The sequence below is a fragment of the Patagioenas fasciata genome, chromosome 12, assembly GCF_037038585.1.
Source record: "Patagioenas fasciata isolate bPatFas1 chromosome 12, bPatFas1.hap1, whole genome shotgun sequence".
In the NCBI taxonomy this organism is placed as follows: Eukaryota; Metazoa; Chordata; class Aves; order Columbiformes; family Columbidae; genus Patagioenas; species Patagioenas fasciata.
The window spans coordinates 9,962,937-9,990,695 of NC_092531.1; the positions used below are offsets into that span (position 1 = coordinate 9,962,937).

Below are 27,759 nucleotides of genomic sequence, written 5' to 3' on the forward strand. Positions count from 1 at the left end.
ATTCTGGGTGTGGTGTGGTGGTTCAGATTATTCAGTGAGCCTCAGAGCAGAGCTCATGCCTTGGTGCGGTAGCCCTTATTGCTTGTGGGAGACATCATTTAGACTTCTTACAGCCAAGATACTCCAGGATTTACACTGAACTCTTAAGTGCCGATTATGAAATACTGTCAGTGCGAAGCAGGCTTGGCTGTAGTCACAAGCTGGAGGGAAGTCGCTTTGCCGTGTCTGAGCCCAGAGCAGGATGGTGCCCTTCTGGATCGGTGGCAGCAAGTGTACGGCTTGGCAGGGCATGGGGATCGTCCCATCTGCCTGGGAATGAGCTGCTGTGCCCTGCCTCAGAGCCCTGAGCACCGTCCCAACCGCGCTGCTTTGGGGAACCCAAAGCGCAGGCTGCAATGTCAACCTGCTGCCCCGGTAGCGCAGGACAGAGGGCACGGGTATGGGTACGAGGGCCGCCTTCCCCGGGGGTCAGCAGGCAGCGCCGCGGGGGCCGCTCTGCTCGCACCGGCGAGGCTGGGCAGCCACCCCGCAGCTGCCGCGGCGCTCCCTGGAGAGCGGGGCTGAGGGGCGAGGGCTGAGCCCCGACCCCTGCACCTCAGGGCGCTGCTCCCGGCGCCTTTCTCCGCAACCTCAGGAGCGGACGGGGACAGGGCACTGCGGCATACGAACGCAGAGGGAAAGGCCTCGCCTGCCCTACCCTTGCCCACCCCGTCCCTCTCCCCTTCCTGCGGCGGGTGCGGCCGGGTGAGTCAGCGCCGCGCCGCGGGGACCGGGGGGGGCGCCGGGGCGGGGAGTGCCCGTCCGGCCCTACAAAACCCCGCCCGGGCCGCCACCGGTCCCAGCCGCCGCCAGAGCCGTCGCCAGAGCCGCCCTGCCCGCCCGGCCAGGTGAGCCCTCGTCGGACGCCCCGGTCCCGCTAGCGCGGCACAGAGCGGGAGGAGGTGGCAGCCCCGCGGGGCCGGGTTGGGGTGCGGGCGGGGTTCGTGCCGTGGTAGCCGCTTCCCCAGTGGGAACGGAGCGGGCGCTGCGCGGTTGCGGGGCGGTGGCTGGGTGCGGCTGCGGCCCTCCTGCGCTTTGCTCCGCTTCCTTCAGCGTTACCCGCCCGTTAGGTTTCCGTGCTTGCCTTCGCGTTGAAACGGCGGCCTCCGAGGGCGAGGCTGCCCGCGGAGAGCTTCGTGTGCCCCGCACCGACGATGGGTGGGGCGACAGCGCTTAGAAAAGAGGAACCGGTCCCAAACTTCGTCAAACTTGCCCATATGCTGTTTTCTTCTCCTCGTTAGGGTACACAAAGGTTCCGCTTGGTTAACGATGATTCTGTAAACTCACTTCCCCGCCCAGAGCCTGGCAAAGACATGGGCTGTGTCCGCTGGGCATCCTCGGGGCTGTTGTAGGTGGTGTTCGATCGGCTGCAGCGGGGCTGGAGCTGCTGCGGGCGCGGCAGAGCCTTGAGCCCGCCCGAGCCTCCGCGCCGGGCTCGGCCGGAGTCGGCGGCCCCTTCCCTTCCCTTCTCCCCCAGGGTGTGGCTGCGGCTGCCCCCGCTGCTGCAGATGGCAGCCGCTGGCGTGGGCAGGAAAGAAGCCTTTGTACAGGGAGCGTTCCGGGTAGCCAGTGCTTCCCAAGCTTTGCCTTTGCTCTGACTTGTGGCGTGCCAGGGAGACCTGTGCGGTTCCCTGCTCGCAGAGCCAGGCTTAGGCACGGTTCTCCCCCCCTGCGCCAGCCATGAGTAAAATTGCTGAGATCTTGCTGGTGCCTTTTGGGTTGTGAGTCAGCTTGGACACCACTTCCTCCTCCCGTAGAGAGGAGGTAGGGTAAAGGAATGTTGCCGTTTACTATTACTGGAAGAAAAGTGAAATGACTTCAGGGTAGTCATGCACAAGTGAGTTGTGTTCTTATACATGGCAGCTTTAATTCTGTTTAGTGTTAGTTGTTTTAATGTTCATATTCAAATGCTGTATCTGCACAGAGATGTGCAGACATCGACATATAGATCAAGAGTGAAAGAATCTTTTGGAACCTCTGTGCCCTTGTGTGATCCATCCTTACATGTGCCTTCTGTTGGTGGAGCTACTTGTGATAACCAGCCCTAGTGGGTATAGTTTCTATTAGCTTATGCATGAAATGGTTTGCCCTGGTTAAAAAAAAAATCCTGTAAAGCCTCAGAAGTTAGAATAACTTGTATTTGAAGAAATAAAAGTACTTAATTTTATATGTGTAGTGTTTTCCTGAAGTGGAGCATTTCCTGGGTTATTAGCAGTGTCTGTGGAAGAGAATGGTTGTGGTAGCATGCTTAAATGAGTTTTGAAATCCTTTTCTTTAAAGCTATTTTTTTCTCCAATTAGTGGTTTTAAGTGATCTGCTAAACCTTATCAGGTGATTTGGGGAGATAGAACCTGGCTCATTTGTACTTGCATTAGCACTGTATATAAATGAATGATTTTGAGTCCTTATTTCCTTTACTACAGATATTGCAGATCTTCTTTGCTCTCCCTCATCTTCTCCGTTGCCAGGCCTTGCCCTAGTTTTTGAAGACTTGACACAAATCTGCTCAGAGTGAGAGTTTCCATTCTCTCATTCCAGGGATGCCGTTTCTTTGTCTCAAATGTCTGGGAACACCCTCTGCTCAATCTCCTCCATCTCCAAAGTGCTTCTTAAAATGCTAACTCCGCGGATTGAGCAACGTAGTTGTTTGTGCATACCTGACACTTTTTTTTTTTCCCCATGGATCACATGGTTCTTCTCTGCTGTGATATACCTGACCTGCCCCTGGGAATCAAGGTGTGGGGCTGCTCTTAAACACACTCTTCTGTCACCAGGAGGGATAAGGTGCTGGATGTAGACTAGGCCCAATGTCATAACAGATTTACAAAGCAGTGACTACTGTGAAGGCTGAGGTGAAAACAAATGCTGGCTCTTTTAGTAGAATAACATTATGATTCAGGATTGCATAATGTGAATTTAGGAGCAAAACTGGTTGTAGAAACTTGCCTTAAGGTATTGAAGTATTAGTTTACAGCTGGAAGGTAGACTTTGATTCTTTTCCAGTGTAAGGAAGAACAAGTTAGTGCAAGTGTTTTCTGCTTACGTGTTCAAACCTGCCCAGAACTTGTCAGAGTTACATCAGATAAAATAAGTCCATCAGAGAACAGTGAGAGTCTGTTCTTAAATATGTGTGCCTTACAAAGCAGGGTGTGACAAGAGATGTGATGGTTCTTTTACTAAAGATTTTTCTCTGTAAAGACTCAAAGTGCAAAAAGCTCCCATTTTTTTTTTTCTTTTGCCAGCTGGCTGTAGCATTCTTGTGTGCTGATGATATGAACCTCCCAGTTTCAGCTCTACGTGAGGGTTAGTTCTGTTCCTGGACCCCGTTCAAGTTTTTTGTTCCAACAAGCCTGATTCAATGTGGTTTTTAATTGATTTAGAAACAAGAGCCCTGCAAAAAGCTGTTCAGTCATTGTGTTGTGAAAGACTGCTTAAATTGCTTCAGCTTTCACTGGTGTTTTTAGTTCTTTGTGACAAGCCAGACTGAAGGACTTCGGTTGCTCATCTAGGGTATTGGTTGTGATACTGTCAGAGTACAAAGGTTTTGTTGTTAGGCACTTCATTTTATTAAGAGTAAACATCAAGAATTGTATAACTCAGTAATATATCATCCCCTTCTAACCAGCATGGTTAATAGTGCCAAGAGCAGGTGGCAGCTTATTACACCTTCTGCAGCCTGTCTTTAAAGGCCTGGCTTGGATTTTTTGCTCTAAAAAAGATTTATTCTCCAATGAGTTGATGCATGACTGTGATTTTCATTCTCTGTCTTGTTTTTTCTGCCCTGAGATCTTAGTTTTTCCTTGAAGTAAAGTTGCTTTACTTGTAGCTGTGTTGCTTCAGAAGATACGTTTTCTTTCTGTATTCTAAGTGAGGAAAGGTGTGATTACAAGAGTTATGCTACAGAAGCCATGTAATTGGTATTTCTGAATTTTATTCTCATAACACTTGCTTTATCTGCTAAAAGTAAGGATTTGTCTGCTCTTGATGTACAAGAGGTTTACAGGATCTATAACAAAAAAAAATAAACACTTGTTCTAGAGTTTTAACCAGATCTTCCTTATTAAGAAACTATTTCAAAGTTCATGCTCATTCTCTGAGCTCTTGGTTTCACATTGATCATTGAGTGGAGGGGAGTCTGGGAAATTTGCCTGGGTGGCCAGTACTGCGTGCCTGAGAAAATTCTAATACCATCAAAAAAGTGACGGGTAGAGGATAAAAAAATAATCTGTAAACCAGTTGAAAGGACATACCCAGGACTGGCTGCGCAATAGCTGTGAGTTGACTCAGAGGACACTGTATCTAGGAGCTGGACTGGAGACACCAGTGACAGTGTGGAACTGAAGGGAGTGACACCCACTGAGGCTGAAAATAGTGCAGTTTTGGTTCCAGGCTCAGTTATCAGTTAGTGGAATATCACTGGTCTTGAGGTGCTGCTGTCCTTTCTCTCCCACCTCTCATTTTCCCTGTTTGATAATGCTATCTCTGCGGCTTGATTGTATAGTTCCTGAGAAACAAGCTCTAATTTCAGCAGGCAAAATAATGTTTTGCTGCAGGTGTCAACCTAGATGACTAGAAGGTAATGGGAGAGACAATGTCTGTGATTGCAGTAGAGGAATTTGAGAGCAGAGTTTTGGCAATGCATCAAGCCTCTTAAATATTGGCTCTGACCTTTCGAAAAAATTTCCTCCTTAGTTGGGAGACCCTTCCAGTAAACCAGTGTAGTACAGCTCTGTCAAACTTCCCTGACCAGAAACCAGAGTTGAAAAAAGCCAGGGTATTGTAACATAACCATATCACAGCAGTGTTCATTTCTACAATGTGTATAATCTATCTCAGAGTTGGGGTTTTCACTGTTTTTCTTTATATGTGTTAGCAAGATCATTGCAGGTTCTGGCACTGGAGCAATTATATTGATTATCCTGCCTCAGTGTCTCTTACTTTTGGAGCTATCAGTTTAAGAGGGTCCTTGTTACCTAGTATCTGACAATCATGTTCTCTTACTTTTGGAGCCATCAGTTTAAGAGGGTCCTTGTTACCTAGTATCTGACAATCATGTTCCTAACCGGTGTTTGTAGCTTGGCCTTCGGCTCTTATTACTGGCGAGCCACTGCAAACCCATATAATGTTAGAGAGATTTCGTGGCCTGTGTCCAAGGTTAAACACTGAACAGCATTAAGATTTTATAAAATGTCTGCATGAATATAAATAGTTTCAATGTATTCTATGAGTACTTGAGGAACTGAGGATCTGCTTTACATGCTGCTACTTGTTGCTTTTTGGCTTTGAGTTGGATCAAGCTATAAAGTTTCTGCACAGTTTTCCTGGTACTGAGTTGTAGGCTTAGTTGATTCTGTTTGTGAGTTAGAGATTCTCCAGTTCTCAAGTTTAAGTATTTAAAATGCTGAAGAAATGTTTTTTTTAAAGGAGTGAAGGTAAATCTTAATTGTACAATAGAATGAAGACTTCTTACTATTGCATTATTAATGGTGGTGTGGCTTGGAAACTCTTAAATCTGCTTTCTTGCTTGGGATTAGCAGATTCGTTGAACTATGTCACTTTCAGTGCTGCAGTGTTTCAGGGCTATGTAACACACAGATATAACTGTAGATATATTTAAGTCTACTTGATTTATTCTTTTTTTTCTTTTTCCTCCAGCATTCTTTCAAGATGTCTACTGTCCATGAAATTTTAAGCAAACTCAGCCTTGAAGGAGATGTAAGTAATATTATCTGAACAGAAAAAGGTTGTTTTACTTAAATGCCTCATCTTGTTTCTTATACAGGACCCTCTACTAACAATTGTACTGAGCTGTACAGTTTCCAAGATTTCATACATCTCTTCTACTTAAACTTACAGTGACTAATATCAATGCCTAGCATAGCCAGCAGTGATCAATTTTCAGTCACAAAGCAGCTGTAAACCGTAGGACAATTGTATGAGGTGGCGAGATTTAATGACAGTTCTAACTGGCCAGCAGCATGTGCAGTATTTATGTGCTGGGCCATATGAAAGAGGCCACAGGACAGACTGAATGGCTACTTTGCATCTGTGGTCCCTCTTCCAAAGGAACAAGTGAGTCAAGGATGATAAGATGGAAATATGTTTGCTTTTGCTTATACCTTCTGAGTTTTCCTGGTTTCTTGCTTGCTTGTTTCCTTTATCATCATTTTAAAATGGAGAACATTACTTAATGGGAATTAAATTTTTTGGCATCTTATTTCTGTAATGCTTGTAACCAAAATCAAACCATCTCTTGAAAAAGCCTATTTTCTCAAATGTATGTTCTCATTTCCTATTTTGAAAAGCTTGCTTGATGGTTTTATTGAAATATCAGAAAGCCACGCTCTCTTTTTTTGATTTCTTATGTTGCTACATTAGATGGTAAGGTTAGCAGTGTACTGTCAGGACATCATGCCATGAATTTGTGTTTCTGTGATTGTCACTGAAGAAGAAGTGAATCCTGCCCTCGCATCTTTTCATTATGTTGCTTATAAACTTGCTATACTTTTAAATTCTATAGCCGATAACTCTAGATCTGAGCTAAGTACAAGCAAACTTTTTGCCTATTTTTGTTACTCGTTGCAAAATAAATTGTACCACATGATGTTTGCGAAAGAGCTGTTGCGAAGAACGAGCTAGTGCACCGGAGGTAAGTAGCAAAGCTGGTTTCGTACTGCAAAAGCAGTCAACTCTTCAGATTCCTTGGCTGCGTTTGTTTGAACAGTGAATTACTTTTGGAATAATATTTGAGCAATCTGTAATCAAGGGTAGAAATGTTTCTTCCATGATGCTTCTGAGTAGTAGCAAAAGTCAAATTTGACTACTGTTCCATGCCAGCATTTTCATCAGAAATCCTGCCATAGAGTGCAAGAAATATCAGGCAGCTGGTTTGTTCTGTGGATCCGAAGTTGTAAGCCAGAATTGAGTAGCTAGTTTGCATAGAGGATTTGCTCAGTTCCCCTAAGCAGTGATTCAGCAAGTTAACTGATGTTAAACACAGTATTTTAACACCCATTCTTCTCAAAACAGAGTTTTTAACCTTGAGCATATAGAATCGTCCAGCTGAGCACAAGTCCTGCCCCATGCAACGAGGAATTTGTGTGTTCTGCATCAATGGTATAGCAGTTGATTTGTTTCAAGACAAAGAAACTGCCTTTGTTAGCTGGTCTGCTTGCTTCAGCCTGGTAGTGTTTTCTCCTTCCTTTAGGAAAAACAGGGAGTTGAGCTGAAGTTAATCTATGCTTGCAGTTTCTGTGTCTGTCCGTGAGAGAGTATAGAAAGATTCTGAGGCAAAGATCTTGCTGTTATGCTTCATCATGTGCTCCATCTTTGCACTGGGAATTGGAAGCCTGTATTTTAGTCAAGGCTTCATAGGTTACTTGCCGCATGATGTCAAGTTAGTCAGTTTTCAAACATGAGTGATGATTTTTCTTGAGGACAGGGAATACTGTGATGTAGGTATCTTGAAAGGGTCCAGGGTTTTTTTAGAAGAAATTAAGCCTTTTCAGCTTTCACGTTAGTGGTATATGCTTCTTCCTCATGTTCTGCTCTTCCCAATAGGATTGAATTAATCTGACTTGGAAGAGGTAAAACTGTTGGAGGACCTCTGAAGCACACTAGCTGTATGGGGAGGAAAAAACCTCTTTCTTTGCGTTAATCTGGCCTGGGCTCCCTGTGCAGTTACCCTGAACTTTTACGGCCACATCCAGGAAAATTTTGTATTGAACCAAATGGAAAGTCAGTTGGAAAAACTCTCTTGTCTGAAAACATATAGTACCAGTACTGTGGTACAGTAGTGTACCAGAATAATCTGAGACCATATAATCTGGGATTCAGATGGCTGCTTTTCACAGGCAGAATATTCACCCTGAGAGGACCTGTGTCTAATCCACTCAGGTACTCAGGACAGTTCACATGAGTAAAGCATAATCTTTGTAGCTGCTGAATTTGAAGATGGCCTATTTACTGGTAGAGTAGCCAGCAGGTGGTTTCTGTCTCTTCTGGGTATTCATACATTCATGGCACTTCCTGGGTCTTTTGACCAGTGTCAGGGGATCTGAATCCAATTTGTTGCATGCTTTGAGTGGAAGGACAAAGGAAAAGACAGCTCCCAAATGGCAAATATGCCATGTATCTTCTCAGTGTATGATATCTAATGCTAAAATACTGTGTCCGAATGACTCAAAAAAATACTTAGAGCTGGGTGGAAGGAGAGGTACCACCTCTGCTGAGCTCACCAGATGACCTGCTTCAGATGATCCAGCAGTGCTGGTTAATTAGATAGAAGTGCCATGGGATTGTGTATACTCATGAGCTTTGGTTTAGGAATCTTTCAGGCACACAGATATTTCTGAGGCCGCGTTGCACATCTCCATTTACTGTTTCTGTTAGCAATTTGATCTGCTAACAGGAAAGCCTGTGTTTTGTGGTATGGCTGTGGGCCAAACTGGGGCCACTTCGCTACATTGAGCTGATGGTAAGGGACAAAAGAAAGAATGGTTTGGTTTATTGGTGCTTTTTTGACTTCTTGTCTCCACAGCATAACACAGACTGTCTCAAGAAGGCACAGTGGTTGCTGTCAGAGCAATCTGATCAGGACAGTGTGACCTCTACAAGATAGTCAAATGCAATAAAAAAACATGGAATTTTTTAGTTACAATTTGTCCTCCTTTTAACAATTTGCATGTGACAAGATCTTCCAGGCATATTAAGGTAGCTTAGTCCTGTCTATGAATATGGTTTTCTGTTGGAGTTGAGGACTGAAACAAACATTTCTGGAAATCTTTACCAAGAAAGCTTAGTCATTCATTCACTTAGGAAACAGCTATGGCAATTTCAGGTGTTAAGACCTTTCTGCCAGAGCTTTAGGTCTTTAAATTGAACTCAGCTGAGCGGGATTTATTAATATTTCTCAGCTGTTTATATGAAGATCGGTGGTTTAATTTAACCTGCCCATGGGAGGTGATATAAGCTAAACAGTTAGCTTGCACTGAAGCAGCTGAGAAGAGTTGAATCTCTATTCTGGTGACTTTTTTTTTTTTCTTTTTTTTTGAAACTATAATCCTCAGGAGAGGACAATAATGAATAGCTGATAAAATCTGATAACTTCCAAAATGTTGCAACTGCTTATTAAGTGAATTTACCTGCAAGTCCTCTTAGCAGAGGTAATCTGAAATATCATTTTGTTTTGTTAGGCTTATGTTGCTGAAACCAAATATTTGCAGGCATAGAATTTCAAAAGGAGATTGTGAGTAACTCTGAATTAGCTTTCTTTAGTCAATTTCCTTCAGATCTAGCCAGAAAAATCCAGATTGGAGAAAACTGACATTTAGTGAGTAAGCTTGGAACGTGTTAGGTTGTTGCAATAATACATAATACCTATTCATATATATTCTTTGTTATAATAAGCATTTCTGTGAGCGGATTTCTGGGTGATACACACTGGGAGAACAGAGTTTGGGGGCTCTTAATAGAATTCCGTTTTCACATATACTCCAATGGCAGTTGTTGTATTTGGAGATTTGTCTACATACCAGCTGGCCAAGAAGCATGTATTTTATTAACTGCAGCAAGGACAGGATTACGTTATTTAACTTGGAGGTTGTTTGTCTTCTTTTTGTTCTAGCATTCTCTCCCACCAAGTGCATATGCCACAGTTAAGGCCTACTCAAATTTTGATGCCGACCGCGATGCTGCAGCTCTGGAAACAGCCATCAAGACCAAAGGTGAGGAACACGAGCCGTGGCTATTTTTTCTACTTGCAAGATAGAATGTGTCTCAAGACCAGCGTTTAAATAGCCTTACTCTAGGATACCTGTTTTAGGAGGTGTTAGATTTCTCAGACCTCACTGATGAAATCTTGACAGAGTTAGGTTTTGAACTCTGTAAATACGTGTTTTAGAATATGCTTTTGGAGTTTGTAACCGAGAGTTGTTGAGGTTATCACTGAAAATGTCCTCTCTTTTTCTCTTGACTCATCAGTACTTCAAATTCTACTACTTTTCTGCCACTGAGAATGAAGCATCAGCTTCTGTGGCAGTGATTTGGGATGAAACTCTGAATCATGGATTTCTACTGGATTCTTGGATTGGACATTTCTTTTTCAGCTCTTCAGACAGATGAATAGGGATGACTTGAAAAATTTGGGGTCAAAGAAGGTCCTAGAAACAACAGAATATAGTTTCTGTAATAATGTTGCAGTATTTTGGAGTCAGGGCAACGTACAAGTCCTCTGCTTCTCTGAGCCAGCCTCTCAGGTAGGCTTCCATCTCCTTCTGTCAGTGCCAGGATTCACCACTTCCACTGAGGAGCAGGGGACAGATGCAGCTGCATGGAAAAGCCAAAAATAGTGAAACAATCAGGAGTTACGGGGAGTCTGAACTACAGCGCTGGAGTGATAGCTTGCTGGTTGTCCCAGGGCAGCGATCCTCTGTCCTTGTCCCGCTCTGTAGCAAAGAAAGGGGGTGCCACGCTTTCCCAGGCCTCCTCCAGGCCAGAGAAGCAACAGCTGGGCATACGTGAATTGCCAAGTCTTTTGCTTACGTGTCAGAAGAGGGTGAAATTTAAAAGCCAAACAGTTTCTCATCAGAAAGAAATGCTGAATTTTCTGTCGGTGCCAACAAAGCACATGTTTGGCTTGCTGTGAAATGTAAAATACTGCCCTCCCTTACAAGCACTGGAGAAATCCCTTGTCTAGATTTTGAATCGTTTTATGATTTGTTTTTATTTTAAAAAATCCTCTTGCAAGAGAGGAGTAAATCATCATGTTTGGCAGATGCTTTGTCTGTATGTAGAGTTTTGTCTAGACTTAGTAATTTTTTACGGCTCTGATTATAGGGCAAATCTAAACATGTCAAATATACTGCCAGACTTTCAGGATAGGTACAAATTTACACAGTTTAACACTCAAGCTATTAATTAATGCAAAAGGAAATTGCAATATCCTAGGCAGTACAAAAGCTTTTCCAGTCAGGAAAGTCAAGCTCGTGTCGTTTTTTCACTTTCTTCCAGCAAAGGTAAGCAGTTTGCTGAGTCTGGTTTTAAGACAGGTGGAAACATTTGGTTAGAGAGATGATTCCCAACCCTCTGAACAAATAATAGGGAAACTTGTTCATGGACCTGCATGTTTGGAGGATTGAGCTTATCTCTGTTTATTAGCTTGTTATCCAGGAGCTCTTCTGGGAAGGAGGTGTTAAAGGGGAGAATCTCTTTATGGTTCTAAAACTGAATCTTCTACCATGAGGACTCTCTCAAATGAACTATTCCTGGGCGAAATAAAAAACAAGAGTGTTAGGACCTTTCTTCCAGGTTTGCTGGTTGCAAGACATTTTCTTCTGCTAATTCAGAAAAATTGCTAAAATGTGGACTCTAGAATGTATGTGGGTTTTTCCGAATGAAAATTCTGAGGTATTCAGAATTGGTTTTCTACAAACAGTGATGTAAAGAGCTACACAGGGAAATTCTTCTGCAAGAGAATGTTTTAAAATATTTCTGGGAAATATCTTTGGGCTTTTTGAGCTAAAAATGTAACATTCATAATGAGCAAATAGTCCCTACCTGCAGCAGCTACTTTTTCCTAGGAAGTATCACCAATTCTCTAGCAATTAGTTTGCATTGTATGAGGAAGGTAGAAATAAGCAATGTAAAATTGTAGAGAGTAATATGACTTGCTAGTCTTGTTTTAAGACAGTGAGAGATGTGTAGCAGGTAATAAATACGTATGCAAACTCTTTTTGTGGTTGAGATGGTCAGTTTCAAAAAAAAAAAAAAAAACACGGGCAAAAGAACTGAACATTTTGGGGGCTTTACTCTATATAGGATAAAGGCTCCTGGTGTGTGAAATCCATTCCTTTGTTTTGAGAACCTAGGTCTTTATATGCTATAATGGGCCAGGATTACACAATCATCAAAGTAGTCTTTCAAATCATATCCTTTATAGCAGTACTGTGGAAACTATATCCTGTGGAGTCTTATCTCTGGGAAGAAATCATTTGGGTATGCCTTCTGCATTTTTCTATAAACAATATGCAAGTACAGTATTTGCAGTCAGGGAGGGCCAGTTTACCATCTAATTAATTATGCACCTGTTTCCCAGTAATGCAAACTTCCTGAATTGGGCATATGTAAAATGGGTAAAACTTAATTTACTGGCTAAACAACGGCTGTATATTTGTTTTAGGGCAAAGATACAAGGTAGCATGTCTGATTGTTCTGCTCTATATAATATCTAAATATTTCAACATTCATTCACACTCTTCAAATTAATTCCTCAGAGGTTAGCCATCTAATTATCTATTGTGGGATCTGTGAGAAATGCTTTGTGTTTATTGGGGCTTAGATCTATCTGCAAAAACCATCCTGCACAGATGTATTGCCCAGTCCTTTGCTGGGTTTGCAGTGGAGTTGAATTAAATGAAGGGGTTTTATGTGTCTATATATCCAACAGTCTAGAAAGGGAGATGTGCAAAAATGGCACTAGATGATATAAAACCAGTTTGTAGTTAGCAAACCTAGAGTTTGCATAATGCAAATTAACTTGTTACAGTTCTGACTTGTTGTGGGGTTTTTTTCATAATAAATGTCATTGCTATGCCAGATTAATTGTTATGCTATTTAGTTTTTCTGTAGTGAGTTCATCTTGTGCCTTAGCGTGTCCTTTGTAAATGTTGGGGTTTTGCTGTTTAGGACAAAGGCTGTTTAATTTCTGTATAATGCCTCATTGTGCTTGCCTTAAGTATGTGAGCCTATATAGAAGAAACTAACTGACTAGAAGAGTACTGACAGAGTATGTTATGGTTTTCTTTTAACTCCTTGTAGGAAAGAAGACTGCTGAAGTGTGTTTTCTATTTAAGTGTTATTCCCCAGCATTGTAACTATGTGTGTCTCAAATACTTGGTTAAATAATTTTATTGTCAAACTAGGTTACAACCTAAACCACAACCTTTCATTAAGATCTCATAGTATACTTTTTTATTCCATGACTGGCAGAATTCAAACAGTTTTATTGTAGGAAAGTGCTTAGAACATACATCTTTATAAATTTATTATATTCAGAAACTGGTAAAACAGTGGTGAGGTGTAAATCATAACAGAGATCTTCTGTAAGATTAAATTCTCTGTTTATATAGTATATCCAGCACACCTATACCTTTTAACAGAGTTTTTAATGTTATGAAGTAAAAGTTTGGAGGCAATCTTCTGGCATGCTTCTGGGGGAAGATAGTGCCTGAAATCCACCCAACTGCATCAGTCACATATTCAGAATGTTAATAGTATCAGTAAAGAAATATCTCATTGCAACGTGGTTTGGGTTTGAAATCTTGCCAAGCAAAATAGCAGAGCTGAAATGATGGTCTTATTTTATCTATTTCTTCCCTTTGACTCCAGTGGGATCATAGTTTTATCCAAGGAAAATAAGACACTGCAGATCATGAGCTCTGTCCAGTAGTCCTAGGACTGTGCTGGTACCAGAGACACCATGGTGCTGAGGCCTCACAAGGGCTCATCTCCTACATCTCTCCCCAATAATTTGAGCTCTGTAGTACATAGGTGCTATTAGAACAGACAGACATAGCTTCTGGTATTCTGCCCATGCTGTCTTTGAGAAGGAAATTTGAGAGAACAAACTTCTAGTAAATGAGCTGAATGTATGCCAGCCCTTGCAAAATGAAAGTATGTTAGCTCTCTTCACACCTCATCCTAGAAAGTGAGGTGGCTGTCCATCTCATCCATTTTGGTCAGAACAATGCTGGTGCTTTCGTTTTGGTCCATGGAGATTCATGTACAGTGTCTTTTAAACCAGAAAAATTATAAACTCCAACTAATAATTTGGTTATGTTATTTTCATCTTTTTTTCTGACTGAGCTTGTGACACTGCAATCTTACCAATGCAGCAGATTGCCTCCTTTAGAAGAGAAGTTGTTATTAATCAGAGGGGCTTTTTAAGATCTGCTTCCCCCTCATCAAATACATTTCTGTCTGCAAGGAATTTTCTTACTTTAAAAAAACATATGAACCACAGTGTTTAATTTCCAGTTGCCCATTGATACAAATGCACTGATTAGGATGTGCCCAGCGAGAAAAAAATTTGGAAATGTATTTTTGTTTCACTACCCTAAAACTTCCAGAGATTTTAGTGAACCGCAAAGCAAACTGTTGGAGCTGCTCTCCTGCTCCACCCTACCTCAGCAGATGTGAGTCAGCATCCTGTCCATGCGGCACGATTCCCAAGTGTGAACTACAAGCGCTTATTTTCCGTTAAATGCCAGAGCAATGAGTTAACTTCATATTTCCATCCACAAAGCATGCTAATAAGAAACTTAGATGCAGTTGTTTGTGGGCTTCTAATCTATCACAATTGTGATTAAACTTGAAAATGTCATTTGTCATTTTTGAATGCCAAGAATGGTTTAAATTTATAACTTATTCAAAAGCTTCAGACACTGGGTTATGCTGTGGCCCTGCAACAGCTGAAAGGCCCAACATCTCTGTGTCTGTCTGTGTGGCCATTTCTGGACAGGGAGAATTAAAATTTTATAAAACGGGAACACTTTAAAATGTGCAGGAGTAGATTATGGCTGAAATGTGCAGTCAGCATGTTTTCAAACCAAAACTTGTAACTAAGACACATGAGGCTTTCCACGCTGTTGAGCTCTGCTCTAGACACCACCTATGCTGAGTTTTGGTGTCAGAGAATGTAGTAGTACAAAGAGGACGGTAACAAGAAAACTTCTTTAACTCCTTGTCTTATGTCTTTGTAGGTGTGGATGAGGTCACCATCATCAACATCCTGACAAACCGCAGCAATGAACAGAGGCAGGATATTGCCTTTGCCTATCAGAGGAGAACCAAAAAGGTAGCAAAATATGAAGAAATACCAAGTATTAAATACTTTTATTGGGGGCAGATTTTTCAGGGCTTGCACGTTTCACAGTTAACTGGGTGTAAACTGGAGATAAGTATTATTTGGTTTATCTTTTCACTGTACTACTTTGTCCATGCTGTTGCAGTTTAGGACTGGTGGGACTTGCAAATTTGTTGAGTATGCACAACTGCAACAGATATCTGTTGGAGACATTAGTTTCCTAGCATATCCAGAAATCACAATGGGTGCCATGTCAGCCAGACACAGGATTCCCTGGTGAAATAGTCGTGAAAAGCCATTGAAATAGCTCAGTTAAAGGAGAAGATGAAAGGGAAATGCTTTAGGGGATTGTTTGTTTATTTGTTAAGGCAACTCAGCATAAGGAAAGTATTCTGTTCAGTTCATGGAGCTAGGGTAAATCAGAAAAGACTGAACTCAGTTGTCCTACAAACACTACAGATGTGGAACAAAGTTGATATAATGGGTTGAACTATCACAAGATATCCTGTCAGAAATACCTGAGGTACTGACCTGTTGGCATAGAGAAATCTATAAAATGTGGGTAAAATTCTGCACGATGAGTCTTGCTGTCTGGAACACAAGAGCTGTTTTCTTCACTTTTGAGGTTTTGAGAAACTTATCATAGTTGAAATTTTATGCCCATGAAAAAGGGAAAACTTGCATAGAGTTAGAATTATGATGCATGTATCTCTTTCAGGTTGGCCAGACCCAAGTGGTAGTCCTCCAGTAGCAGCCCAGAATGCTCATCTGAAACCAAATGTAAATCTAGAGTTAGATTTTGGAAATTCACCAGGTTTTGTGCATGGCTGATACAGACACGGGCAGAAGCACACAGAGGTTGCACGCATGCGTGTGTGCACACGGCTGCACCCTGGCGGTCACACCCTGGGGCACTGGGAGAATCGTGCCTGTCAGTGGACCCTAATAATGAAATGTGTCACTTAAATGTTTTGCATGAGCACAAAAACGCACAGGCAAGAAATTCTGCAACTTAATTAATGTAAATGTTTCTCACCTTTTTTCCTTGCTGTGATGCAAGAGCAAACTGAATTTACCAAGTTTAACAAGTGTCAAAGAAAAAACAGTCTGTAGTAACAGTGGAAATTTGCAGTAGAAACCCCTCAGTGAAATAAACAGGTGAATGGCAAGAGGAGAAATGGGATATGAAAAAACATGTAGGTAAATCTTCTAGGGACAGTATCTTGTCATGTTCTTTGGCAACAGATTGTACAGATTTCTTTGGCAATGTGTTGTGTTGTACTAGGCTGCTCATTTTGTGTGTTGCAGGATTTCTTGATAGATCATTGTGATTTTTAAAAGTTGTAGATCTACTTTTCAGTCCTTTGAGCTGAGCTGTGTCTAATGGAAACTATTGGTTGTCTTGAGGAGCAGTGTTTGATCTATGCAATTTTTCCTGATCACCAGCAGTAGCAGAGCTACCAGTGAATACAGGGGGTTCTGCCTGTGTCTTCACGTGTGTGGTCAGTCCCAACTGCTGCCAATCATCTCTGACTTTCAAATGAACTGCTAATATCCAGATGCTCCTTTAGAACACCTAGTGAAACCTTTTCACTTTGTTATTTTTGAATTAACAATGTCTGTCAGTGAACTGCTTCCCACTGCCCTGTCAGAGCGCTCCTGGCCATGGCAGAGAGTGGCAGAGTGGAGACCCTGCTTTCCTGGCAGGGGGAGAAGACATCATTTCTCCAAGAAGCTTGCTAATATGAGGGCAGGTGCTTGGTTCAGTTTGAGGTGTTTTGGTGCAATTAATTTGGTAAATTCTACTGTAGTTATGTGTATTTCCTTTAGCCTTCACACCAAAGTGCAAATACTGCAAAAACTTCACACAACTAATTGGAATTCATTACATTGTCCTAAAATTCATTATAAAGATTATGGTATCTTTGCTGTTTCAGCTGCTGTCTGAAGAACCTGTTTTCACAAAAATAAATGGTGGAAGACTGTATTCAAAATTGAGTTTTTGTACTAAAATGTTTCTTAGATTAGGGCAGTTAGATGCCCCAACTCCCACGCATGCTCTTGGTCAATCCATGCAATAAGGGCATACTCTTTTAGCATATATTAGTGCCCTGGATTAAATGAGCAGCTCTGGAAACTAATGAAGTGGCTTATGTTTTATCTCTCTGGCATAAACTTCTCCGAGATTTTGCCGAAGTCACTTTCTCTACCCCTGTTTCCCCTGCCCCTCAAGCTCACAAATTGTTACTGTAGAGACCAGCAACTGAAATGCAGCAATTCCTTTCTGAATGATACAGATTAATAACTTCAGCTCAGGGAATACATAGATCTGTGTGAAAGCCAGATTTGATCCCAGGGATTTCAGCTTTGTAACTACACTACAATGAAGCCGATATTAGCATTATTCAAGTGGCATCTGCAACCCATAAAAGAGCACACGATTCTGAATTTGTTTGCTGCAGATTTGCCCGCATCCCATGAAGTGAATATACCTGACTGTTTCTTTATCTAGGATTGCCTGACGACAATAGAGACTTTGGCTACACATTTCTGGTAGTTTTCTTGAAGACAAGACTAATTTTTCTGTGCTCAGGGACAATTTTTTTCTCTTCCAGCTGGATGTTTGCAAACTGGACCCGTACAGTGGAATAACTGTGCAGTCAGTTTTCTGATGTCTCAGCTAGTAAAGGGCTGGGATAACAGGAAAAACACTAATAATACAGTGCTACTGGGAAGACTGGGGGAGTATGATGGAGAAGCACTGACCGCAGGGAGTCAAACTCAGATCCATCTGTGCTTATTAGCTCCAACAGAGTGACAGTGCTTCAGTACTATAGCGGAGCTGTTGAGATGTGTCTGCACCATGTTTCCCAGCACTTTGTCAGCCATCAGTGAATTTCTTCTTGCTTTCAAAGGATGAGAAAAAATTCTTTTGCCCTAATTTCTTAGACTTTCACAGAAGAAAAGCTCTTTATGTTCCGTTTCCTTGTCAATTGTATAAGAAACACTGTTGCAGGCTTGGAGACTTAAAGCACTACAGGCTGAATTCTCTGGAGATCAGAAGAGAGCTTTAATTTTTTTCTTCCATCATCCCTCCTTTTTTACAGGAACTTTCTGCAGCGCTCAAGTCTGCCCTGTCAGGTCATTTGGAGGCAGTGATCTTGGGCTTGCTGAAGACACCAGCACAGTACGATGCCTCTGAATTGAAAGCTGCCATGAAGGTAAATGAGCTTTGAAATTTAAGTATGTTAGTCTGATGTCACTGTCTCAAGAATGAGTATGGACTTCATATACAAAGCCACAGCTTTCAAATGTCTCTACTGATTATTTTTTTTTAGTATTACAGTGTAAGTATCCAGCTGCAAGGCATCCTAACGAGAAAAATTCTGGAACCATGTGATTTTAAATTCTTAATTCAATCCTCTCTTTAAGGAAAAAAATAATTTTCATCAGGTCGGGAATAACTGCGGCTGCTTTGGCTAGGTGCTGCTTTGCTGATTGCTCTTAAAGACAATATACAGGTCCATAGTACAAAAAAAACGTTAAGACAGCAGCTGTAAGCTGGAGCCATTAAATCCTCTGCTAACATTTATAGGCTTAAACAGTAGTTTCCAATTACTGGGTTGTATCACTAACCTTGAAAGAACATCCAAAGACCTGCCTCTGTGTGGACCACGAGGAGATTGAGGATGAGGCATCAAAAGCAGTCTTTGGAGAAACAGCACAGCAGCGAGTCACTGTGTTTAGTCCCCTACGATCACAGGCAAGTATGGAATAGATTGCTAGTTTAAAAATATCTACAGGCCACTGAAACAAGACTTTGAGAGGTGCTTATGCCAGTGCATTCCCCTTTCTAAGCAAACTAGGGTTTGGGAATTTGTATTTGTAATCATCACTTAAATTCTGAATGTTCTTGATCAGGTTATTTAGAAAAAAATAATTTAAAACCAAATATGAAAATATGGCAGCTGAAATTCAGAACAAGACAAAAAAACCAATTAATTACTTTCTCTAGACTATGAAGAAGGAGTTAAAAAACAAACAAACATAACCACCAGCACATTCCCCCAGAAAAACCCAAAACAAAACAAAAACCAAACAAAGAACAAAAAAACCCCACAAAACCAAACAGAAAACTTAAACCCAAAAATCCCAACCCAGTACGGAGATGGTAACTCTTTAATTATGGGCCAAATCCCTTCTTTGACTAATCAGATGCTGCCATCTTCTGGTTTTAAATAGAGGCTATCTATAATTTACTGTGAAGCAGATTAGTTTGATTTTGGTTCTTTTGTTTGTTTGTTTTTTGTTTGTTTTGTTTTTTGCATAACATATCACATCTGATATGTTATATATATTATATAGTATATATTAAACATATATATAGGATGACCATATACTTATGTAGCATTTATGCTGTATTTGCAGCCCAAATACCAAGCCATTACCGCAGAGTAACCACAAATGTGAAATATTCCATTTTCTCCTGAGGTCAGCTGTTCCCAACTCCCAGACACTTACTCTCGTGTTCTGAATTTGCCTGAGCTGAAGTTTGACTTGATACATAGAGAGCATAATACGCTATGACATGGGAGTCAAGGCTGGGTATAGCAAAGTTATTGCTGAGGAATTAATAATTTTTCTGGTACACATTCTTACAAAATACTTTAAAAAATATTTAGAAAATCTTAAAATTTTTTTGCCTTCATTTCTCCCCCAGATGCCTATTAAAACCACTCTGTCAAAAGCTTTCCTAATTTTCTTAACTGTAGCCATTTTATAAAATTGCTTGGGTTTAGTCCTTTTTTTTTTTTTTTTCTTTCTTCAATAGAGGCACTTTCTCCAAGAGGGTAGTTTTCTACACAATTACCTCTATTTTCCACACGTGAAAGACTGCAGCCTGAGGAGTTTTCCCAGGATATTACCCAGCAGACTCCTCTTGGAGTCCTGTGAAAACCATGCCCATTTTACTTACATACCAAATGACATTCTGTTCTGGGTAGGCTTAACAAACAGCATCCTAACATGAGGCATAAGAGTGTTTTTTCTGTCTGCTGGTGCTGCTGGAAGATGAGGCTAATAGATTAGCATGAACATGGTTCATTGGTAGGTATAAGAAACGAAACAGAACAGAATGAAAAAATTGCCCGTGAAGTCTATTTTTGAAAAAGTTTCTTTTCAATATACTGAGGCATCTGGCTGCCAGATGGTGTTACCAGCTAGTAAGTCAGACATCCTCAGTGGTCACTGGAGAGAGAAGTGTCTTCATCTCATGCAAGTTCGTCTTCTGTTCCCAAGTTTCCTGTCTTTCTCCAGGAACAAGAGTATTACAGTGTTGTTAGCATATTTTCTTTTTAACTTGGCTGTTTCTCTATAGAAAATAATTGAACAAGGTTTAGAGCACATTGATGAAGCCACATTATTTTGGAGTATCTGAACTACAAAAAGGTTTAGTTGATATTAATTTTTAAACAGTAGTGATGCAGCTTAGTTCAAAGTACTGGTTCTTCATTGACCTTGATCACAAAAGTGACTTTGAAATATTATATGAGACCTTACAATTCATTCAGCTTGTTCAAAAAATAGAAAATCTGAATATTTAGTTTATCATACTAAATATATTTTTGTTTCTTAATATAACTAATAATAATATTGTTTCATCTGTATTTGTGCATCATGGAGTACATGGGAAATATGGACAATTCAAGAGGGGCTGTTTATTAGCTAGAAATTGAGAACATGCTTACATCTTTGCTGGCTTGGAGACAAGGCCAACGTTAATGTTGGTGTCATCCTTGGGTTTGCATTTATAGTGGAGCGGCTGTATGGAGGGAGGTGGGGAAGAAAAGCAGGGAAGGGGAAGTTGATTTGCTGCCTGTTTGCATGTGAAGAATCACGTTTTCTTCCTGTGCTCTCCTGCGCTCACACGTGGACCGTGATAAGGTGAATTCATCCAGTTATGCTGGTGGGGCCACTGAGTGATACAGACTCACAGCAAATGGAGATTGCCCTGAAATACTATCTATGGGATCTCAAAGCTGTTGGAGTAGTGTTTGGCAACTAAAAACCTTCAATCTGAGGTTTGTCAGGCTCAGTTAGCAAAAAGTATCCCTGAATGGTTGTGAAACTGTTAAAATAGGAGAAAGGAGATGTCTGTAAAATATCTTCAAACCATTCAAGCATGCCTGTTCGCTTCTAGCACCTCACTGAATCATTCATGTGTTGCAGGGTCTGGGAACTGATGAAGACACGCTCATTGAAATCATCTGCTCGCGAACAAATCAGGAGCTTAGTGAAATTAACAGAGTTTACAGGGAAAGTAAGTTTACTTTGAAAGTTGCAATGTATGTTTTTACACTAAGTTACATTGATAAGTTCCCCTCAGCACATGTTTGATTATTAGGGTCACTTACACAACATCTGCCTTGATTCTCTGGCAGTTGGACAGAAGATACTATTTTGTGTTCGTGTCCTGGATATTTGTCTGTGTTTATATAGTTTTATCTTGTTGTTTGGTAACACACAAACTGGAGAACATATACTACTCATGTAAGTTGTGTCTAAACAGCGTCTTTTTTAAAGCTACAGAGATAGCTTAGCGACAGAATAGTCATAGTGCAAAGTGACAGAATTAATTATGTTAGATTTATGGATTCTAGGATCAATTAAGTAATAAGAGGATGAATCTGAAATCTACTGAAGGATGCTTGTAAGTTTATTTGGTGGACCTGCCAGAAAAGACATGAAATGAAACTTCATAAAAGCATATCTTCTGTTCTTCAGTTTTTCTAAAGTATGTTATCTGGTTCAAGCTGCAATTCTTACTTGTTTACAAGTAGGTATGAGTGACCTAAAATCCACCCTGAAAAAAATATTACTTTTTCTTTAATATTCCTTATATTTTTATATTGGCCATTCTGTTTGGGTTTATTGCAATTCAGCATGCAGTTGTGTAGTCCCTGTTTGTTTCCCTGAGCTTCAGAGTTGAGCTTCACTATGAATAGGCGGAAATGTAGAAAATTGCTGTGTGCTGATGCTTAATAGTTGTCAAGCAATTCTGATAAGGTGATTGATAAGTCAAACATCACAAGCAACACCAATGTAGTCTTAATGGCTGGTATCGAAAAAAATATGTATCACCAAAGAGAATGTTGCTACTGTATATTAGGTTGCTGTTGAAAAGAAGAGAGAATGTGATTTTGTAGCAATATGACCACTTGGAAAGCAATTAAAATGTTTAGATACCAGATCAGAATCACACATGGCATTCCTTTGGTTTATCATATCAGCTTTTGTCTTTTGCATTAAACTTGTAATGGGAGTTGTCCAGTCATAAATCCACAAGTCGATAAAGCCTAAATGCTGTGTGTATCAAACAAGTGAACATTAACTGGTAGCTAAGAATGATGTAACAGAATATTGAGCTTAAAACAATATTCCCTTCCTTTTAAAAGTCTTAGCCTTTCCTGTTACCTTTCTATGGCAGACTTTGGTTGCAAGGCAGCTCTCATGACTAGCTGGTAGGAATGTAGTTTCTGTTGTATGCAAGCATGCATTTGTTTTCATTGTCTTCCACATGTGACTTAGATTGTAGCTGTTTGTATATGTGCATAAAACACAGTAATTAGCAGCTGTTCTTCCCATAAAGGAGTATTTGTAGGACACCATTTACTTGAAAATAATTTTTTGTTTCCTAGTGTACAAGACAGAACTGGAAAAGGACATTATATCAGACACATCTGGTGACTTCCGCAAGCTAATGGTTGCCCTGGCCAAGGTAAGTCTGTTCATATTTTTCTACTTTTCCTAATGTGCCTGTCTTTTGGTAACTAATTGATGGCTGCCAGTAAAACAATTGGTTTTCTGTTAACTTTTAAATTTCCTTATTTTTTCCACTGTCTTTTGGGGAAAAAAAATTTCAAATGTTGAAGGGCAAAGTATTTCAACAGAAATGCAGCATTCATAGCAGCGGTTCCGTAATGGAGATGGAGCACACTGTTACTTATTTAGAAAATTCAGATTAAAAGAATCAAAGAGAAAAGAATATGTGGAGAGCAAACTCCTTTCTGTCTGTTAAATCTCTTCTAAATACTGCTATCCTTGTTTGAAGGGTAAAAGGTGTGAAGATAGCTCCGTGATTGATTATGAGCTGATTGACCAAGATGCCAGGGTAAGTGCTGGTAATGACCATTAAATGTCTGAAGTTGATCAAGCTTTTGGGGATATTGAAAGTACAAGTGTCATGGGAGTGAAAAGTGCTTGTGAAAGTGAGTGTGTAGATTTCAGATTGTTTTGCACAGTAATGTTTGCATGCTATCAAGGTGTCTGCCATTCGCAATCTTGATACTTTCAGTTATCAGTTTTCATGGGCTACTTACCCACTAGTACCTGTGCAGAAGCTCTCTGGTGTTTCCCTTAGGCATATTTAGAAAAAGAGCTGTTAACAAAAGGAAACACATACATTGTGTAGACTGGTTGTAAGCAAGTAATTGTGTAACACTGAGGGATGTATCATTGAACTTAGTGGCTGGTAATGCTTGTTTATTATATCTGTATCTGTCTTACTACATCTGTAGCTGTCAAGAGCAATTCTGCTGAGGTAACGGAGCTAAATATAGAGTAAAACATGTCCATAGAGGTAAATGCAAAGTAATGAGGCATAGCTTCAGATTAGATCCGTAGATATTCTCCTTGGTGGTCTGCCCAGCCATGTGGCCTTTTGTGTTTCTCGCTCTGACACAGTTCCAGTAGTTCTTGTTTTCTAGTAAGGAGAATGTATCCATTTGCAATGGCTTCTTGTGTAACTCCTGATTTTCATGATTTTGCTTTTCATTTCTAACCCCAGGAGCTCTATGATGCTGGTGTGAAGAGAAAGGGGACTGATGTCCCCAAATGGATCAGCATTATGACTGAAAGAAGTGTCCCCCACCTGCAGAAAGGTACTAGTCAAGAGATTGGTGTAATTTTCTCTTATAGGAAAAAATCAAAGTGGTAACTGTTTTGTCCCAGATATGATTGAAATGAATGTGAAAAGCACTTATGAAATACAGGAGATCTCCTAAATCTTAATTCATTTTTAAATATAGCTATTTCTGTGGATGTGTTAATCTCACAGATTGAAGGTGTGTAGAGCTCTTTTTTACACAGGTAAAAAAAGGCTCAATTTTATGTCACATACAGTGAGAGCAAAAATGTTACAAATCTAGAAAATGTGGCTGCAAGAGACCTCGATAAATCCTTTAGCTTTTCCTTCTGTCCTAGAGTAGCTTAGCCATATCATGTGTTTAAATCTGACAGTGAAGAATCTCAAAAGCAGCTCTGATACTGCTCTAAGAAACACATGGGAACACCATTTAAAGACTTTCCAGACCCTAAATCACTGTTGTTTAAAAAAACCACAAATACAGGATTAAGGTGGTATTTTGCCAGATAATAGAGATGTTCAAAGAAAACAAGAAGGCCATAGCACGGGAACTTTACTGTTAGCTAACAAACTGTACAAACAAACTCAGGCTGTACTTAAGATGAAGTCCTCAGAAGAACTTGGACAGATAATTTTTAATCGTATGACTCCGCACTGCTCTCTCTTATTTTTTTACCAGTTCCTGGTCTGGCTGGATTTCACCTGTGTTCTTTCTTGTGATAGTGTTTGATAGGTACAAGAGCTACAGCCCATATGATATGTTGGAGAGCATCAAGAAGGAGGTTAAGGGAGATTTGGAGAATGCCTTCCTTAATCTTGGTGAGTTACCCTAATGAATATCTTTAGGAGTTCTTTTCAGTGCTCTTGAAGTGCATCGTGTTAAGGATAGAGCCCGACTTGTTCTGTGTTGCTGAACAAGAGAGAAACTGGAAGTGCTGGCACTATTTGATCTGCTAGTGTATTTTAAGATGTTACAAGTATTGAAAAGTAGCGTATTTCTGCTCTCTGCAAAATATAAACCTTGCCTTCCAGAGGAAAATAAAAACGGTTGCCTTTTGTGATCTGCTGTTAATTCCACTTTTGTCTGATACAGAGATGTAATGTTTGTTTACCCAAACAAACAAACAAAGAGGTTGGAACTGTAGCTGAACACAATATATGTTCAATATAGACAGAGGCAGGAGAGAGGACAGTATGTGTGTGAGAGAAGATGGGCAGTGGAGGATGCTAGAGGCTAAGAGACCTGATTTGGCTTTGAATTCTCTGAAACAGGGAGACAGGGTGTGAGGGTGCTGTGGCATGAGATGAAGATGACAAGAATGTCACCAAGAAATTCTTTAAGAGGAAAATCCATTTCAGACTATGGGTGAACTGAAAGTTTTGTTGTGCAAATAGAGAATAAACAGAGCTCAGCCTTGAAAGAGAGACTTCTCATGAATTAGCATACAATGACTGTTTTCAGAGAAGAGGTTGCTTATAGGAGTGGAAGAATGAAATGTATGTGTGGAAGAGCGCTAGTGTTCTGAAATGACATTAGCAACGGAGGGAAACACTTTCTCGGATTGTAAGCGTTTGTGGTTCAATTACAAGCTTAGCCCAACAACTTCTAAGTAACAACTCAGGTAGAAATAATTTCTAAATATGACCTTTTGGAGAAACTTTTGCAGAAAACTTTATTTTGGCTACTTATCATATCATTAAAAATGGTTCCAAGATTCTGTGTTGTGCTATTCCATGTATGGTTAGGATGTTCAATTATTCTTATCCCTCTTTTCAGTCCAGTGCATTCAGAACAAGCAGCTGTACTTTGCGGACAGACTGTACGATTCCATGAAGGTAGAGAAAACTGCTCTTTCTTTCTGTTAATTTCTTTCTTGCTATCATTTCATCAAATTTTGATTCCTTAGGCACTTCTATTTGTATGATGTGTGACTGGCACGTGTATAAATTAATAATGACTTAGTATTGTTCAAAAGTATTCTTTAACAGTTAGGAGCCTAGACCATCTTATTTAGATGTGTCTTATATAGGGAAATACAGGGAAGGGCTTCATAATAATTATCTGTATCAGATCAGTTGATTATAATTAGAAAAGTTAGACATATATTTTGCAGGTAATAAAGATATGATAGCAGAAAAAGCTGTTTATTGAAGTGTCAAAATAAGACACAAAATTTGCCTCAAAACATTTTCTCAAGAAAAGGGATGGAAGAGAAATGCCCGGTGACAGATATTAGGCAACACCAGGAAGGACCTCCTGGTGAACCAGAACTGCTGCTTACTGTCTTAAGTAGCTAGATTTGTGACTGGAAGTTGGTCAAACACTGCTGATGAGAAAGGTGTGTCTGTGCTCAAATTCCTGGATCACAATAATGACCTTAGTTAAAAGATTTCATTTATTGTAGCTTTTATTGCTACATATCAGTTGCCTGTAGTTTGCTGTCTTACCATTTGGTACAGTGGCCTCTTTTGCGTTTCAGCTATTACAGTCATAAATGTGTATCTGATTGCAGGGCAAGGGAACTCGTGACAAGGTTCTGATCAGGATTATGGTCTCCCGCTGTGAGGTTGACATGCTGAAAATTAAGAGTGAATTCAAGAGGAAATATGGAAAATCTCTCTATTATTTCATCCAGGTAAATTTTTCAGCTTTCTTTCTTTTATCACTTGTATGGACCTTTGCAGCAGTCTTCATTGGATTAATCGTACCATTAGATTTCATGGGAGATGTTTTAGAGGCTGCAGTGAGAATAATTATCCATGAACTATTGAAAAACCCACCTTTAACTTTACAGTCTACAGCTGGTATAGCTCCTGGCAGCCACTTGCAGGCTTTGTGCAATCAGCTGATGTATTACAAAGGAAAATTCTGTTCACCTGACCCTATCCTCAGACCAAAAGAAAAGAAAACCCAGAATTGCTTTGTGATAGCTGAACGAAAACAGAGCGTCTAAGTTGCTGCTCCCTTTCATTTCAGTGCTCAAGGTGCAGGCTTTTTAACTAGAGTGATATTTTTGTCTGTTTCTGTGATTGAGCAGGAGCTACGGGTGCTAGGTTTTATTTAACTTGGTACATAGGTAAAAAGCTTGTGCATCTGTTTAAAAACTAGTGTTCTACCCACCCTCACAACAGCATATGATACATTCTTCCTTGTGTAGATGAAATTGCATCAAAATCTTAAGCCAACATGTTTTTATGAAGGTGTCAATTTTAGATTTTAAACAAATTTTCAAAATCATGAACTTGATGTATGACTTTTGCAGTGATTGGTGAGAAGGAACAGAATTGAGTTCTTCAGCTTCAGTTTGTGTTGCTCTATTTTATACCAAAATTTATCTCCCTTCTTGACCTTGCATTTGTATGGCAAGAATGGTAAATAATTTCAATTCACACATAAGAAAACTCAGTCTAGATAGTCTCCTCCAGGCTGACAAGGCTTCAACTGCTAAACATATTCTGTCTCACAGGTTTAGAATATAATGCATATACTTTCATATTTTGTGATGGTTCCTCATACGTATTTTCTATTTTTCTTTCCTTGCTATACAGCAAGACACAAAGGGGGATTACCAGAGGGCGCTGCTGAACCTGTGTGGTGGAGAGGACTGAAAACTGTGATGGAAGAAACCCAAATCCAGAGACATGTCTTCTTTGCTCTTCATTTTACTGTAATCCTAGAAAAAATTGACATGCCTAGCTAACCTTGAGTTGCCTTTATATCTGCTGGAGCAGTGATGTAAAACGCTTTCTGGTGCTTGTGCATCTCTCAGCAGTAGTGAGTGCTCCGCTTGGCTCTGCCCATGTCCTAACAGTGCATAGCCAGAGAAACTAACCCTCCCTGGATAAACAGGGTTACAGGTGCTTGTGAAAGACTCTGCCTCTCTGTGCAATGTTTCTAATAAAACACAAATAAAATGAAGTTTTACTTAAAGAA

General features: G+C 40.4%; 2 protein-coding genes across 2 annotated transcripts in view; both read left to right on the forward strand.

The window, feature by feature from the left end:
• ICE2 (interactor of little elongation complex ELL subunit 2) overlaps positions 1–5,713 on the forward strand; it is a 41,959-nt gene extending 36,246 nt beyond the window's left edge. Inside the window, exon 17 of the transcript XR_011741003.1 lies at positions 5,695–5,713. The gene's annotated coding sequence lies outside the window, so the exon portion shown is untranslated. The remainder of the gene's footprint in view (positions 1–5,694) is intronic.
• On the forward strand, positions 760–27,759 carry ANXA2 (annexin A2). The gene is made up of 13 exons (XM_065847700.2): positions 760–887; positions 5,695–5,754; positions 9,665–9,764; positions 14,799–14,893; positions 18,010–18,123; positions 21,131–21,221; positions 22,600–22,679; positions 23,013–23,072; positions 23,748–23,841; positions 24,549–24,644; positions 25,603–25,661; positions 26,339–26,461; positions 27,375–27,759. Exons 2-13 carry the CDS (start codon positions 5,707–5,709, stop codon positions 27,432–27,434), a joined length of 1,020 nt encoding a protein of 339 aa, XP_065703772.1. The 5' UTR covers positions 760–887; positions 5,695–5,706; the 3' UTR covers positions 27,435–27,759.

Excerpts from the sequence above, each read along its gene's own strand:
- ANXA2 (XM_065847700.2), top strand. The coding sequence starts at position 5,707 with ATGTCTACTGTCCATGAAATTTTAAGCAAACTCAGCCTTGAAGGAGAT. Across the intron at positions 22,680-23,012 it reads TAATGGTTGCCCTGGCCAAG|GGTAAAAGGTGTGAAGATAG; the intron begins GTAAGTCTGTTC and ends CCTTGTTTGAAG. Across the intron at positions 25,662-26,338 it reads GACTGTACGATTCCATGAAG|GGCAAGGGAACTCGTGACAA; the intron begins GTAGAGAAAACT and ends ATCTGATTGCAG.